The sequence below is a fragment of the Amblyomma americanum genome, chromosome 5 (assembly GCF_052857255.1).
Source record: "Amblyomma americanum isolate KBUSLIRL-KWMA chromosome 5, ASM5285725v1, whole genome shotgun sequence".
In the NCBI taxonomy this organism is placed as follows: domain Eukaryota; kingdom Metazoa; phylum Arthropoda; class Arachnida; order Ixodida; family Ixodidae; genus Amblyomma; species Amblyomma americanum.
This window is the reverse complement of record NC_135501.1, coordinates 37,034,341-37,048,968: the sequence shown is the minus strand read 5'-3', so window position 1 is coordinate 37,048,968 and position 14,628 is coordinate 37,034,341. Positions and strand designations below refer to the sequence as shown.

At 51.2% G+C, this 14,628-nt stretch overlaps 1 protein-coding gene across 2 annotated transcripts in view; it reads right to left on the bottom strand.

Moving 5' to 3' along the window:
- Positions 1–14,628, bottom strand: part of Plc21C (Phospholipase C at 21C) — a 252,871-nt gene that overhangs the window by 133,576 nt on the left and 104,667 nt on the right. For both annotated transcript variants that reach the window (XM_077664734.1, XM_077664735.1), the window contains exon 2: positions 1,463–1,540. In XM_077664734.1, coding sequence (XP_077520860.1) covers positions 1,463–1,540 — 78 coding nt within the window. The remainder of the gene's footprint in view (positions 1–1,462; positions 1,541–14,628) is intronic.

The window sequence follows — 14,628 nt, the reverse complement described above, 5'->3', positions numbered from 1 at the left end:
CAGTGCATGAGAGAGGCGAGATCGGGCATCGAGGCCTCGTTTGCTAAACCTGCCTCGGCCCTGCCGCGCCGCCCGACCTTCGAAGGCATGCATGAGTATCGCGAACGTCGTCACGCGAATGGATCGCGCCACGGCGCTGAACCTTCCAACCCGCGCATACCAATCATGGCGACATGCATGGTATGCAGGGTGTGTGGTCCCTGTTCTTGAAATAGTCAACGAAGAAAAATACGGCTGCCCATATTCGAACTTCGGGCCAATTATTCGAAAAAGTATTCGAAAACTTGAGAATCTATTCTTTGCGAACAATTTTGAACCTGCACTATTTTGTTCATTCGACGAATCGAGTAGAAAGATATTCGTTTCGCTATACGAAATTTCCGAACATTCGCCCACACCTACTATTTTCTTTACGATAGGCCGTTTAGTTTTTTAAAACTGAACTACTTCTTGTCAGCAAAACCAAGAAGTCCAAACTGAGACTACAGGCCGAGGAAGCGGAAAGGTAGAAGAAATTAAATTAATGATAATATTTGGTTTTTTGGGGAAAGGAAATGGCGCAGTATCTGTCTCATATATCATTGGACACCTGAACTGCGCCGTAAGGAAATGGATAAAGGAGGGAGTGAAAGAAGAAAGGAAGGAACAGGTGCCGTGGTGGAGGGCTCCGGAATAATTTCCAGTACCTGGGGATCTTTAACGTGCACTGATATCGCACAGCACACGGGCACCTTACCGTTTTTCCTCCATAAAAACGCAGCCGCCGCGGTCGGGTTCGAATATTGGAACTCCGGATGAAGAAATTAAATCAAATTGCCATTTAAAATCATCTGTCGTTCAACTGCCATCAGCCAACCGTGGTGGGTGGCAAAGTGCACAGAGGGAAGAGAAGGAGAAAAGATAGGAGGCAACGGGTGACCTCATCAGATCTCGCTCAATGGTACGAGCACGGCTAAGCTTTTCCTTACGGCTGACGATGTAGATTCCCCGGCCACATTCAAGGCTATATGGCTAAGCCATAGCTATCAAAGCTTTCGCTGTAAAAGCAGTACAAAGTCTTTTCAGGGGACAGACAAGAAACACGACGTAAAAGGGCAATTAAATTTCCATTAAAGCAAACTTTTTATAGCACTAAGGTTGATTACCTGCACTACTTTAAATTCTAAATCCAGCAGTTACTAAGGCGCCACCTCAGGTGAGTCGGACTGCGCCCACGTAACAGCGGCTTCATCTAACAATTCCCTCCCGCCACCTGTTCAATAAAGCACATCGTAAGGCTTTGCTTTAAACGCTACTGTTAGAGCGGCCACTGCTGCCGAGATTCTTCCGGTAAGACGGCCACACTTCCCGAAAAGTAAACAAGCGAATGGATAAACTTGGGCCTCAGTGCCAGACTGCGTGGCAGCAGCTCGGCGCCCTTGGACGAAGGAGGCCTCCTGGACGGGAGGCTGAATGCACTCACCTTGTTCTGGTCGGTCCAGTAGAGGAAGAACCCATTTTTGTCCACTCGCAGCGTCACGGGCGTGCCCAGCGCCGAATCCTGCGCAGGAAACGGTGGACTGTCAGCCACATGAAAGCCACGAAAGCCGGGCGTTACACTGTCCCAGAAGCACAAACCCTGCTCGGTGACGAGCATTATTACTCTTTCTTTTTTGTGACGCAAGGACAGCTTTGGCCGAATTGCGCCATAGAACAAAGAAATTTATACTTTTTTGAGAATGTTGGGTCAAAGATCCCAGAATTCCCTCCCAGAGAAGTCTAGCAGCAGGCCAGAGGAGAACTTGTACCCAATAAATCATCGGTGGGTACCCGGCGACATTGGATATCGAACCCCTCCCCTTCGGCGTGCCAGGACAATGCTTAGGCCACTAGGCCACCGCTGCCACCAGTCCTCCCATTGCCGACATTGTTCACGTTGGAACTATTATGAAATGTGCATGAAGGAATTCAGGGTCGTAGATGTTTATGAAAAAGCAGTAGATATAAAAAAACTTGCAGTAAAAAAAGACATGACATCGAATAACTGGGCAACCGAACAAACAGGTCGCACAGAAACTGGCCGCACGGCATGCCTCCAAGTGTCGCCGTACCTGGTGGCCCACTGCACCGGGAAGCGTTCGTCAATTAATGGGCGCTCCCGAACACAGCGCTGAAAAATTCGCACGCCATCGGCTCATCCACTCCAGAAAGAGTACGAGCCTTACGGGGCAGTGCTGTGCGTGTTTATGCGCACAGCTTAGAACGCATTTTCACCAGATGCAGACTGCGATCATCTGCCACTACCGCTTAAAGAGAAGCATCGACTGCTTTTAAAGAATGCAGTAAGCAGGACACGACTGTACCGTCATCGCTGCAGCAGGCACGAGTACGAAGAAGCTACCGGAGCGTGAGCCAGATTAGAACGCGTCAGGCGCCCCGTTGGCACGGCAGCTGCAGCCCCGTACCGCACTTTGTTCGCGGCCAGGCGAAGTCGTGTAGTATAAATGTACGCAGCCTTTCTTCACGCACCGTCACGTCACTTGATCACGTAAATTCGTGCGCACAATGCAGCGCGGGAAGATGGAAAACACGGACGACAACACGCAGCTCGCTAAGGACGCAGAGATGGGCGTATGGAAGGTTAACGTCCCAAAGCGTCTTCAGCGTGCCCTAACATCGCGCAGTACACGGACCTCTGGAATTTCGCCTCCATCGAAATGCGACCGCCGTGGCCAGGATCGAACCCGCCCTCGTTTTTCTGGTCAGCAGCCCAGCGCCATAACCACTGAGCCACCGTGGCGGCTCGGAAGTAGAACAGAATATAGGATAGAATAGCGTCTATTGAACGCCAAGCAGAATGCAAGAACGGGTGCGCCAAAGCCACAAGTGGTCTTGTGTGGCGACACGCGCCAGCCGCAGTCATCTTAGCAGAACTGCAGTTGCGCTTTGACCAAAGGAACAAACATTACAAATGTACACGAGGCTAAGAATTAAGTTTAAGCATCCATGAGAAAAAAAAAGAACGAATAGAAGATGAATCACTCCTGGAACTCCAGGCACTGACTTGGCGTAATCTGTTTCCGGACTCTTAAATGATTAACTGCAGCCTTTTTTCCGTTTACAGGATAGTCAAACTCAGGGCTTGTGTCGTCATGTGTGTTCCTGTGCCGCCGTTTCTCGTTGTTTTCTGTACTACTATTGGTGCCGCTACATACAGCGACCTCACCACCACCGGCTGAGACGTGAAAAATCCAAATGCCTAAAGGTAAGCCGCGTCCTCCGCCAGTCCTGCTCCATGCTCAGTTTCAACATAACACCCACCATCAGATGTGAAGGTCCCTTCAAACTCGGCATTACAATGCTGTGCAGTACCCCATGAATGCGCATAGTCTATGCAACACGCACTCATGTGGGAACGAGTGGTGATTGTGCTTGGCGAAGTGCTCTGATATTTTATACCGGCAGCTCTTGAGCTGAGACGTGCGCAGTGGTCGTCTTGTGCGCGCGTGCAGATGCCGATGCATTCTGCCGCAGTCTACAAAGAGACGCTGTGAAGAAATGCGCCGCTTGTTGCTGTACCGAATCGGCCGTCGGTAGAGGACAAGGAAACAGACGTAGCCAGCGCATGCTGGGCCCATTCTAGCTCCAAGGAAGCGTGCTCGCACTACACTGCAACAAAAGGCAAGCGCGACGCTTTAGATGCAGGAGCAATACTTTGAGGAAGAGCGACGGCTGCCGTGCTGGCAACAGCGTGCGTCGAGCGTTAATCCTCTGCGAAGGCGTCCGGAAGGAAGCATGCCGAAGGAAACGCGACGTCGTAGGAAGCGACGCAGTTGGGGTATCGCCCCCTGCATTCTACTGCTCGCGGAAATGAGCGAACGGAGCTCTCCCCGGAAGCCTCAACAACGAGACACGCGCGAACACCAGAAGAAAAGTACCTAACACTGTTACAACACCGCAAACCACGACGCCCACTGAGGAAAGGGCAAGACATCGCACAGCGCTGACCAGTTTTTTTTTATTCAGAAAGCACGCATACATTAGTGAAATTCAGAAGAACAAAGGAAAAGTACACAATGTCACAGCGTGGTAACAATGTCAAGTTGCAGCCAGCTCGGCCAACTTTCCGCCCTTCAGTAACAAAAGGACAAGTGCGACCGTGTCCGGTGTTGCAAGGCGCCTACCGACCCGTACAGGTGGTCACAGCAATCTTGGCGAGGGCAGCAATGTTAAAGCAACGGCGCCTGGTATCAGCCTGGTTTGTGGGCTGCTTCTGAGACTGCCCTACCAGGAAGGGCCCAGCTTGGCGGAACTCGCATTCCGACAATATTCCGCCTCGGTCCTGCTAGCGGTGCTTGGGGAATCCTGCGGATAAAGGCTTGCCTACAGCGCGCAGATCCGACCGCGGGAGGCCTACTGCACATATAGCAACCCGTCCTTCGTGTTAACGCATCCGTCGGCAACGGCCTAGACCCCGGCTGTGGAGTCACCGGGATAGCCCCGGTCGGCCGTTCCCGGGCGCCGCCGTACGGCACATTCCGCTTCCGGCGTTCGCGGTAAGCGAGGCCATTGTACGCACTCAGTGCACCGTTTCTCGGTAAGACACACACACAAGAGGGAGGTATTCCAGCACTGAAAGCTGGCTGAAAACTCATCTCGTTCATTTCGAGCACGGGTGCAAGGAATCGTCCGAGAGGTCGGTGATGCGATTTTTACGCCTAGCGCGACGTCAGGAAGTGGGCGCGACACGTATGATGCCGAGAACCCGTTACGGCCCGTTCCAGTGGCCCGTTGCGGTAACGGAGTCGGATGGGCGGATGAGATTTGCAAGTTTGCAGGATAAGGCGGCGTCTGCTGGCACTGGACCGGTTTTATTAAAGAAATATGGGAGAGGCACTTGCTCTGCAATAGACGCACAGTGTTTGTTCCGAGTATCGACTGGAATGATCTAACCGCTACAGGTAATAAGGATGCTAATGAATTTCTAGACGTTTGCCTTAATTTTAATCTCATTCAAACTGTATCCGAGCCAACTTGTGTAACCGAAGACTGCGCAAATATTCTAATCTATTATTAACGGATAACCCTGAATGCGTTCATTCTATCACGTATCTACCAGGCGTCAGCGATCATCATGTCATACATGCTGGTTTCACGATTAAACCATCCTTACGCGCAACAACTAAAAGAACTATCCGATTATACAATAAAGGAAACTATACAGCAATAAACAATGAACTTCGCGCATTTTTGCCAGCATTTCAATCTAACTTCAATCAAAGATCCATTCATGATAACTGGTCTTTGTTTAAGAGGAAAATCGACGATTTGGTCGACAGGTTTATTCCGAACATAAATATACGAACTAACCCTCAAAACCCATGGTTCATAAATACAGTCAGACGCCTTGAAAATAAAAAGAAGCGTCTTTTCCGATCGGCCAAGTTGCTTCCTAGTCAGGACGCTTGGAACAAATATTACGCAGCCGAAAAAACGTACTTATCAAGTATTCGAGAAGCCAAGCGCACCTTTTTCAACTCCGATCTGCCTAAAATGTTGTCAACTAACCCCCGTAGGTTCTGGCAAGTCATTAACCCCCAGCACACGCGAACTATTTCCCTCACCGATGGTTCGGGTGAAATTGTATGCGAAACAGAATGCGCCAATATGTTCAACACAGCCTTCTCTTCCGTGTTTACTAATGAAACAAATCCGACATTTCCTCCAAACGCCCAAGTTATTCAAGATACTATGCCTTCTCTTACATTTTCTTCAGCAGGAATTTCGTCACTAATTGAAAACATTAAACTTTCATCCTCTGCAGGAACTGACAATATCAACGCTAAAATACTGATTAATACCAAAGATATATGTTCATCTCTGTTATGCTTGTTATTCGCTCAGTCACTCTTCACAGGTCAACTGCCCATAGACTGGAAAATTGGGAAGGTCGTTCCAGTCTACAAATCAGGTAACAAGAACTCGCCACTTAATTACCGTCCCATCTCTCTAACTAGTATTGCCTGCAAAATCATGGAACACGTCATCTATACCCATATCATGGCATTCCTTGATTCGAAGAACTTTTTTCAACCTGCTTAGCACGGGTTTCGTCGGGGTTATTCCTGCGAGACCCAACTTGCTACGTTCATTCACGATCTGCATGCTAATCTTGATTGTAATCTACAGACTGACATCGTATTTTTAGATTTTGCAAAAGCCTTTGATAAAGTACCCCATAAACGCCTCCTGATAAAACTTTCCCAATTAAATTTGCACCCCCATATTTTGAAGTGGATTGAAGAGTTTTTAACTAATCGTACGCAGTTTGTCTCCGTTAACAATAAGAACTCTAACTCACTCCCAGTAACGTCAGGCGTTCCACAGGGATATGTGCTTGGCCCACTACTGTTTCTCGTGTACATTAATGATCTGCCTTCAAACGTAACATCTAACATACGCATGTTCGCTGACGACTCTGTACTTTATCGTGCTATTCTCTCCACTGCTGACCAATCTTCTCTTCAAAATGATCTCAATGCTGTTCAGGAGTGGTGTAATAAGTGGCTAATGGAACTTGACCCACGTAAATGTAATCTTTTGTCCATCAGCCGCCGCCGTAATCCTCTAATTTTCTCTTACGAAATATTAGAAGTTCCCGTACAACTAGTTCAGTCATACAAGTACCTAGGCATAACAATTTCTAGCGATCTTTCTTGGAGCTTGCATGTTACTAACATAATATCGTCAGCAAACAAGACGCTAGGTTTCCTCAAGCGCCATCTTCACCATGCTCCAAAACATGTCAAGTTGTTAGCTTACAAATCATTCGTCAGGTCCAAACTAGAATATTCCATCGCCCATTTGGAATCCTCATCAAGCTTACCTCATCAATGCCCTCGAATCTGTTCAAAATCGCGCTGCTCGCTTCATTCATTCATCGTACTCTTATGACATCAGCGTTTCCTCCTTAAAAACAGCATCCGGATTATCACCCTTATCGCTCCGCCGTCGCATTGCCAGCCTGTCTTTATTTCACAAATTCTTCCACAGCCCTATGCACGTCGCACCTTATATTCTTGCCCCAGCACGCATATCTCATCGCACCAGCCATCACCTACAAGTTGCCTGTCCACGCTCACGCACCGTCACTTTTTCTAATTCCTTCTTTCCTCGTGCAGCCGCCGACTGGAACGGCCTTCCAAACAACGTTGCCATCATCACTTGCCCCAAGTGTTTTCGCTGAAATGTAAAACCTTTCCTGTTATTGTGAATCTGTGCTTTTAATTGTTGCCACCCCTTATGTAACACTACTCTTTTGGGGCCTTTAAGGTAATAAAATGAAATGAAAAAGTAACCAGGCTAGACGGTTTGCTTCTAAGTCGTATATTGAAGCTATTATGCAAGCCTTCAACCTGTAAATCCTTGTATGGTGAGGAGAGCCCTTGTCCTCACCTTCCGAGACCTTCTTTATCTTTACGGAAGCCGTAAGGGCTCTACTATTCGTTCGAATGAGAAGCAAACCATGCAGCCCGGTTACTTTTGGCAAAGGCTGTACACTCTAAACACGACTTCGTATATAGGAGCACGGCATGCTGCCCTGCGGTAGGCTATTACTAAACATAAGGAATAGTTACGCTTGCCAACCAGAAACAAATTCCCTCTTCAAAACATGTGAAATAATATGAGAACTTTAATCGAAGATTTCACTCTCTTCTGTTTGCTAACATCAATGCCTGCGATGCCGGATTTAAAAGCCCCGTCCCATTGCTAACTGCATCGGCGTGCTCCGTTCTCAAAAGTAAGCAATCCGTGCATTTAGTGATCTAATTCTACTCCGGGATCGGGTATAATAGGATGGTATACGCTAGAAGAGAGCCTACTCCCTCTTTTAATATTCGTGTTTACAGCGTCGTTAAGCTCCTGTTGCCGACGGTTATCAATAGCAGCCTCACTTAATGCGTACGGACTGGGTTCTGCGACTGCACAGGCTTCCGGTAAGCAGGCACAGAGAGCTGTCAACCAAAGTTAGAGAGCATCAGCGGGGTGAGGAATGTGTCAGTCTCAGCTTCACGGAGGCTGTGTGCTTTGGGCGCGGCGTGGCCTTCGAGGGCGCGTTGAGCCACGAGAGCGCTGCGTCGGCCGCATCCCCTTAGTGCCTCCTCTGTGGGCGTTACTGGCGGGCACCCACGCGCACCGCAGCCGGTCCGGGGGCCGGGCGGAAACCGGCGGACCGGACGGCGATTAATGAGTCCCCCAGCGGCCACTTCCCCTTCCTTCCTTCCCTTTCCGTCCTTCAAGAGACCGCACTTGAGCACCGGGGCAGTAAATCCCGCATAAAAGGCAGACAGAAAATTAAGCGGAGCAGGACCAAGCAGCGAGGCGTACGGCGAAGCGCGCCAAGAAAGATGGCCGTAATCGGGAGAAATATGAAAGAGGGGGCGGCGCTGCGGGCAGGCGATTCGTTTGCGACCGCTGTGGAGCAAGAATTGTGCGTGAAAAAGAGCTGCCTTTGTCTCTATCTCTGTGTGTGTGTGTGTGTGCGTGTGTGTGTGTGGGGGGGGGGGGGGGGGTAGAGCTGCCTTTTTCCATCTGTGTGTGTGTCTTTCGTTTCCTCCCTGACGAATGGCGCAGAGGGAGCGAAGCCTGTCCAGGAAGAACCCGAGCCACAGCAGCGAGACGGACGGCACACAGGCGCTGCCATTCCGAAGGCGAGCTCGCGTAGCGACGTCAGGCCGTGCGCGGGCCTGCCTCGGTTACGTCGAGAAGGCAAACGGTGCCGCCTAGCGAGAAGAAAACGACAACGACAGAAGGCTGAGCATATCTCACGCACATTAAAGGCAGAACAGCCAGAGAGAACGGGATGGAGGGAGTGGGAGGGGGGTAGGGGATTGAATCTCGAACTCCTATAACCAAGACATCCTTTCTGAACCCAAACACGTCCATTTGCTGTCCGGTGTCAGTGCACGTTAGAATTCTCCAGGTGGTCCAAACTATTACAGAACCCCCCACTATGGCGCCTCTCCCCTTTCTATTTTTCTTTCACTCCCTCGTTCATCCCTTCCCTCGCGCCGGGTAGAACTGTCCACCGAGAAGTGATATGTTTCGAGGAAATGAAACTCGCAGTAACTGGCCACCTTCTCAGTGGGCGCCTCAACCGCGCCGTAACGAAGGAATAAATGAGGGAGTGAAAGAAGAAAAAGAGGCCGTAGAGGAGGGTTCCGGAAAAAAGTTCAACAACCTGGGGATCTTCAACGTGCACTGACACCGGACAGCACACGGACGCCTTTCTCACGGAGCGGACAGACAGTCACTGGCAACTTTTTTTTTTGCCTCAAAACAAATTTTCATTTCCCACGCTCTGGTACCTAGGGGTTCTTTATGACGTAAGCAAATCGCGGAGTGCACCGCCAGGCGCCGCCCTAGCTCGTGCAAGGGAAGCCACTGCTACTGTGCCCGAGGGAAAAGCTCCAACAGCAAAACAAAATTTGGGTGCCGCCGCTGACGCCCAAAGATGGTCCGAAGCTGCAGCTTTGGGTACAACACATAGTCGCGCTGGGTGGCAGGTTTCCCACTGAACGGGCCGGCAATTTACGACGATTTCAAACCGTCGCGTGTGCCGTCCGGCGAGCGCATTACGGACCAAGACGAGACTGCAACGCTTGCCTATGCTGCGCGGATTCGTGCTTCCGTCGTCTGGGACCACGGCTCCCCTCGAGCGACGCTCTGCCCACCCGGAGGCTAAGCGAAGCGTTCGCTCCGGCACAGAGCGAATACGTCGCCACGAAGGTACTACAACCACGCTTAAATATGCCTTGCAACGCACCGGAGGCAACTATAGGTCGGCCTGGGCTTTACAGCAGTTGGACGCTCTAACCTTCGCTCTGGGGTTGGCTATATATCATTTACTACCACCGGACACCCACTGATCTCCAGGCACTGCGCGTTGCCTGTAATGGTGACCGAGACTGTATGCCCGGAGTCTCTTCTCACGGCAAGATTTGGGCGAAATGGTGCGCCACGTAGCTGGGTCGATGTCCCAACTGCACGCCAGGAAAGGTGTCGGGAATGCGGCGCATGGTCAATAATGCAAAGAAAAAACCGAGGCTGTTGAGGGGAAAAGCAAGCCACACCCTTTTCGATAAAGGGTGTGGCGTGCTTTTTCCCGCAGGGACCTTGAGTCGCGGTGGTCACCTGACAACAGCTATATGGGCCAAACAAGAGCCGGTGTTTAAATGAGGACGGTGTTATCACCGGACAGCAGTCAGGGTATTTACGGGTGCGGCTTCCTAGCTGCCTCGTGTGCTTGCACCTTTTTAATAGCTCTCGGGAGATGAGTCAACTCAAGCACGCAGGATTGCAAAAAGATTTCCCCGTTCAAACAGCAGGAGACAAGTGCGTGTGCGCCCCTGAACTTCCTCAGGGATAATTAATTGTATCAGGGGTTCCTGAGAGAAACATCCGCGTGAAATTTTTACAACGTTTCGGTGTGCTTAACAGACTGCCTAAACTAGACTAAGGCTCAAATAAAGCATCTGGGGAGAGCCACGTAATGTGTCTCCATTTTCTCCCCTTCCACTCTTTCGTTTTCCTTCTTTCTGTTCGCCTTCTTTCTTCTTCGTTCTCTTCTTCTTCTCCTCTTTAGCTTGACTGCTGTCTTCTTTTTTCTCCTCTTCTTTCCCGTCTTCTCTAATCTCTCTTTAGGTTTGGGTTGCCTTGGCTTGCGGATTTCTACGACACCTACAAATGCTACAAAGGGCTTAAGTTACACGACCACTGAAGGTGGGGAACTAAAAGAAAAGAAGAATTTCCCAGGTGACCATAATCCGAGAAAGTGCAAAATGTATCGACAGTTGGTCACTTCAACCCGCTTCTCTGAGATATCAGTGATGGATAAACTGTACGGCTACAATTGAAATTATTAGCATTTTCCGAGCGCACAGGCTGACTACGCAGAACCGAACGAGTCGGTATTGCATTGAGGCTCAAATGGCAAAGCGGAACCATCCCGGCGGGTTCAGCTTCGCGGACGTGCACATCCCAGTACTGGCATCGTTGACTCTCATCTCGGCGTCACGATCTCGAACGACATGGTGCCCTCGCTACTGACGCCTCTGGTCCGCTTCACGGGCAGACAACCACGGACCTTCGTGTGCTTTTCACTTGCGGTCGAGTTGTCGGAGGCCGTCCGAGAAGTGCATCGCCGGCGACCCCTCTCCTCCATCGCTTCCTCCCAGAATTGATTCGTCTAGCCAACTTTTATCCTAATCGCATAATTCATCCCGTCCGTGTTTTGAAGCAACCAGGGCGGAAAAAAACGCGATCAACGTGTCTTATTAATCAGAAAAGACCACGTGAATGGATCATGCGTCAGCGCAATTCGTCAGTGCTTTCTGAATCGAGGACGAATTTTTCGGAAGACGTATCTTTGCCGTACCTTTTTCTCTGGCCCGCGATATGTTTATTTATACCTCTAGGTGTATATGGGAGCGTCGTCTTTTTTTTTTTTTTTCTACCGGTGTCCATCCCGAATACCGCTTAGGCCGTCGGGAGCAGAAGGCAGCCCGGTGCTCCCGTGGCGGGAAGAGCTTGGCTCGAGCGCACACACCGAGCGCCGGCGCCTCTCCTTGGCCCACATCGGTCGGGGAGAGGAGGAAGCGCATCCTCTCCCGGCTATTTTTAGCCGACCTCGCCGCAGGGAGCAGCCGCGCGCGCCGGGGCGACGCCATCGGCTCATCCTCCTCCTCCTCCTCCGAATGCCCCGGGATACGTAGGGCTGCGCCGGCTCCCGCGGTAGAAGGTGCAGCGCCGGTGCTGCAGGGCGTCGAAAACGACGCCGAGTATGAGACTCCGAAATGGATTCGTACTCTCTGCTCGTGGTTCCGACGACTGGTAGGGACAAACAGAAGATAAGCAAATTCAACTGCACCTTTGGAAGAATAGATGCACGCAGAACGAGCGCGAACGCGTTATAAAGGAGCACTACCTGCTTCTGCACAAATTATTTAATTCACGCTGGGACTGAGCGGACACCGAGGAAGCATAAAAGGCACTTTACATCTCGACCGATGCTTGCAACGTTGTGACCGTTTCGCGTTCGTATAGTTTCACGGCAGTATTTCAATGGGTGCCCCGCTGCAAGCACGGGCACCCTGCAATGCACTCACCACAAATGCCATGCGTTGCTCATCACCTTCCAGCCCAAGCATTTCCCGTTTCAGAGTTCCACGAGCGTCAGCCTATTCCGGCGGACGGAAAAAGAGGGAACGAAGAAAAGGCAGACGAACAACTGGCGCCAAGTGAGTGCAGCGGGTGGCGATGCTGCAGCTTCCAGCACGACGACCGAGTATTTATTTGCGGATGTATTTATTTGCTTCCTAAGAGCGCGTACGCCAGAAAAGTGTCCGACAGCAGCGAGAGGGGGCGCGCACCGAAACCGGAAGGACTCCGACGCGGAAATTAGCCTGCGGCGGATCGGACGGAGTCGGGTATAACAGAACTCAGCTCGGCTGCTCCTCCCGCCCACGTACAGCGGCAGCTACGCGCGGCTCTGCACGCACGAGCAAACAGCCGACACCACACCGGCCGGGATCTCACTCGCACACTGCCGCTTTCCCAGAGCGCGGGCGCGACGAGAGCACCTCCTGCGCGCACATTAAAGCGGCCGACAAAACGACCCGCGCAGTGCCAACGCGGAGTCCAAAGCTAGCTGCCTTTACGGCGCCACGCACAGGCGCCCCTAGGAGCACACGCGGTAATATTGATCGGCCAGAGGCTGTACGGCAGCCGAGATTTGTCGGTCCGCTGCGTCGCCACGACGGAGAGATGTCATCCAAATCGCCGCCGGCGGCCCCGTGTTCAGCGACACCAGAAAGGGCTGCGCGGGGGAGGAGGAGGGGTTTTATTCCCCCCGGAGGAAAGACCGCCGCTGCTTGTGCCCCTCCTGGCGACACGGAGGCGCAATGATTTGCGTTTCGATCGGCACTCAATTTTCGCGGGGGCCGCCCAAATTGTTGCGCCCGCCGATTCGCCCCGTCCCGTCGGCAGGCGGCGTCCCGGAGGAGGACAGCGTCCTTCGGCGTCTGCTCCGCCCAAACAGCCTTCGATCCAGCGCCGCTTTATTTTCAGTGATTCGAATCGAACGCGAGGGGGCGCCAACGGCGGGAGGCCGAGGAAGAGGCTGGGGGCTCGCCCATTTCTGAAATGGGCGAGGCGCCTAGACTTCATTGGCAATGCCGAAACACTGGCGCGGCATACTGCGGATAAGTCGCAGAAACACTCCGGAATTATTTCAACATCGCATCGCAGGGTGAAGACAGCGAGGGGTTATTTTGGGCCTCGTATTTTCTGCCGCGCCTATGGACCAAGGCAGACGAGAAGGCACAGAGTGTAATCGCTCTGACATGGCGCCAAGGGGGGCACAGCACACGAAACGGCATCTACACGCAAGACGACCTTTTGAAGCCGTTCCCTACTCAGATCTGATGTCACGTCACTGTACCAAGCTTAGTAACTAATACAGACTGTAGTCACAGTTGCGCACTGCAGGACATCACAAGTTTCTGCCAGTTACGAGCACACTTTACAGCCAAGCACCGGCAACAACGCAGAAGTGCGTAATTTTTCGTTTATGTTACTGTGAATAGGTAAATTAAAGCGCTGAATGATGTTTACCGTGTACTCAAGTGCGTGGCACTGAACCGGCCACAAGGCGCTGTCGGTCACAACTTCTATGCTGCGGATGCATGTCATTCCTGTCACCCAGACCAAATCATAAATCATATGGAATCAAGCCCTTATTTTAGACATGTGCGTGTATTAACTGGGCAAAAATGGCAGTTGACTGCATTCACATCTCTAGCGTTGAACAAGCAGTAGCGTAGCCGATCGCCAACCCAATTGCTTTTTTGGTCCACCAGTCTTAAAAACCTGCATTTGTGAACGACATATGCCCAAGATGCCGCTTGCAGCGCTGACCTGCATTTTAGGCTGAGGCTCTTAGTTTACTTTTGAATAAATAATAGCACGAACGATGAGGGCACATACCAACTGCACACATCAGTACCGTTGATGAGGCGCACTTTATAAGACGCAAAGACCTATAGCCCTAGTCAGAAAAAAAAGTCATTCCGTAGGTTTCAGGTCCCCTCAAAACGAAGCCAGCAACACTTTCGGCCAATGCTCCAACTTTAACAGTACGACACAGGTACCTGTCCAAGTACGGCGTGTGCAGCAGAAAAGCAGTTCCCACGTTTTGCTCTTTGTTTGTACTCTCAGCCCACAAATCTTATCAGATATACCTACTGAGAGCAATACACTGTCACTGCGGCTGCTGTCGCGACTCCGGATGTAGGGCCGGAGCCGAAGGTAGTGAAGACTGGCTCGGTGTTGAAAGACCACGGAGAAGAGGAGTTCTCGTAACAGAACGAATTTATTTTCGTCTTACATGTTGCAATCTTAGCGAGATTCAGAAGAATGCTCTCTGGTCCTGAACCATGGCTTTTTTTTAACCCCTCTCTATTTCCCCAGGTCCCTAGTAAGGGAATTGGCGCGGACCAATCAACGAGCACATATCCACTCGGCGCCACGGAGACCCGCCTCCCAGATGCGAGCACGTATATCACCGCGTAAAACAAACACAACCAGCAG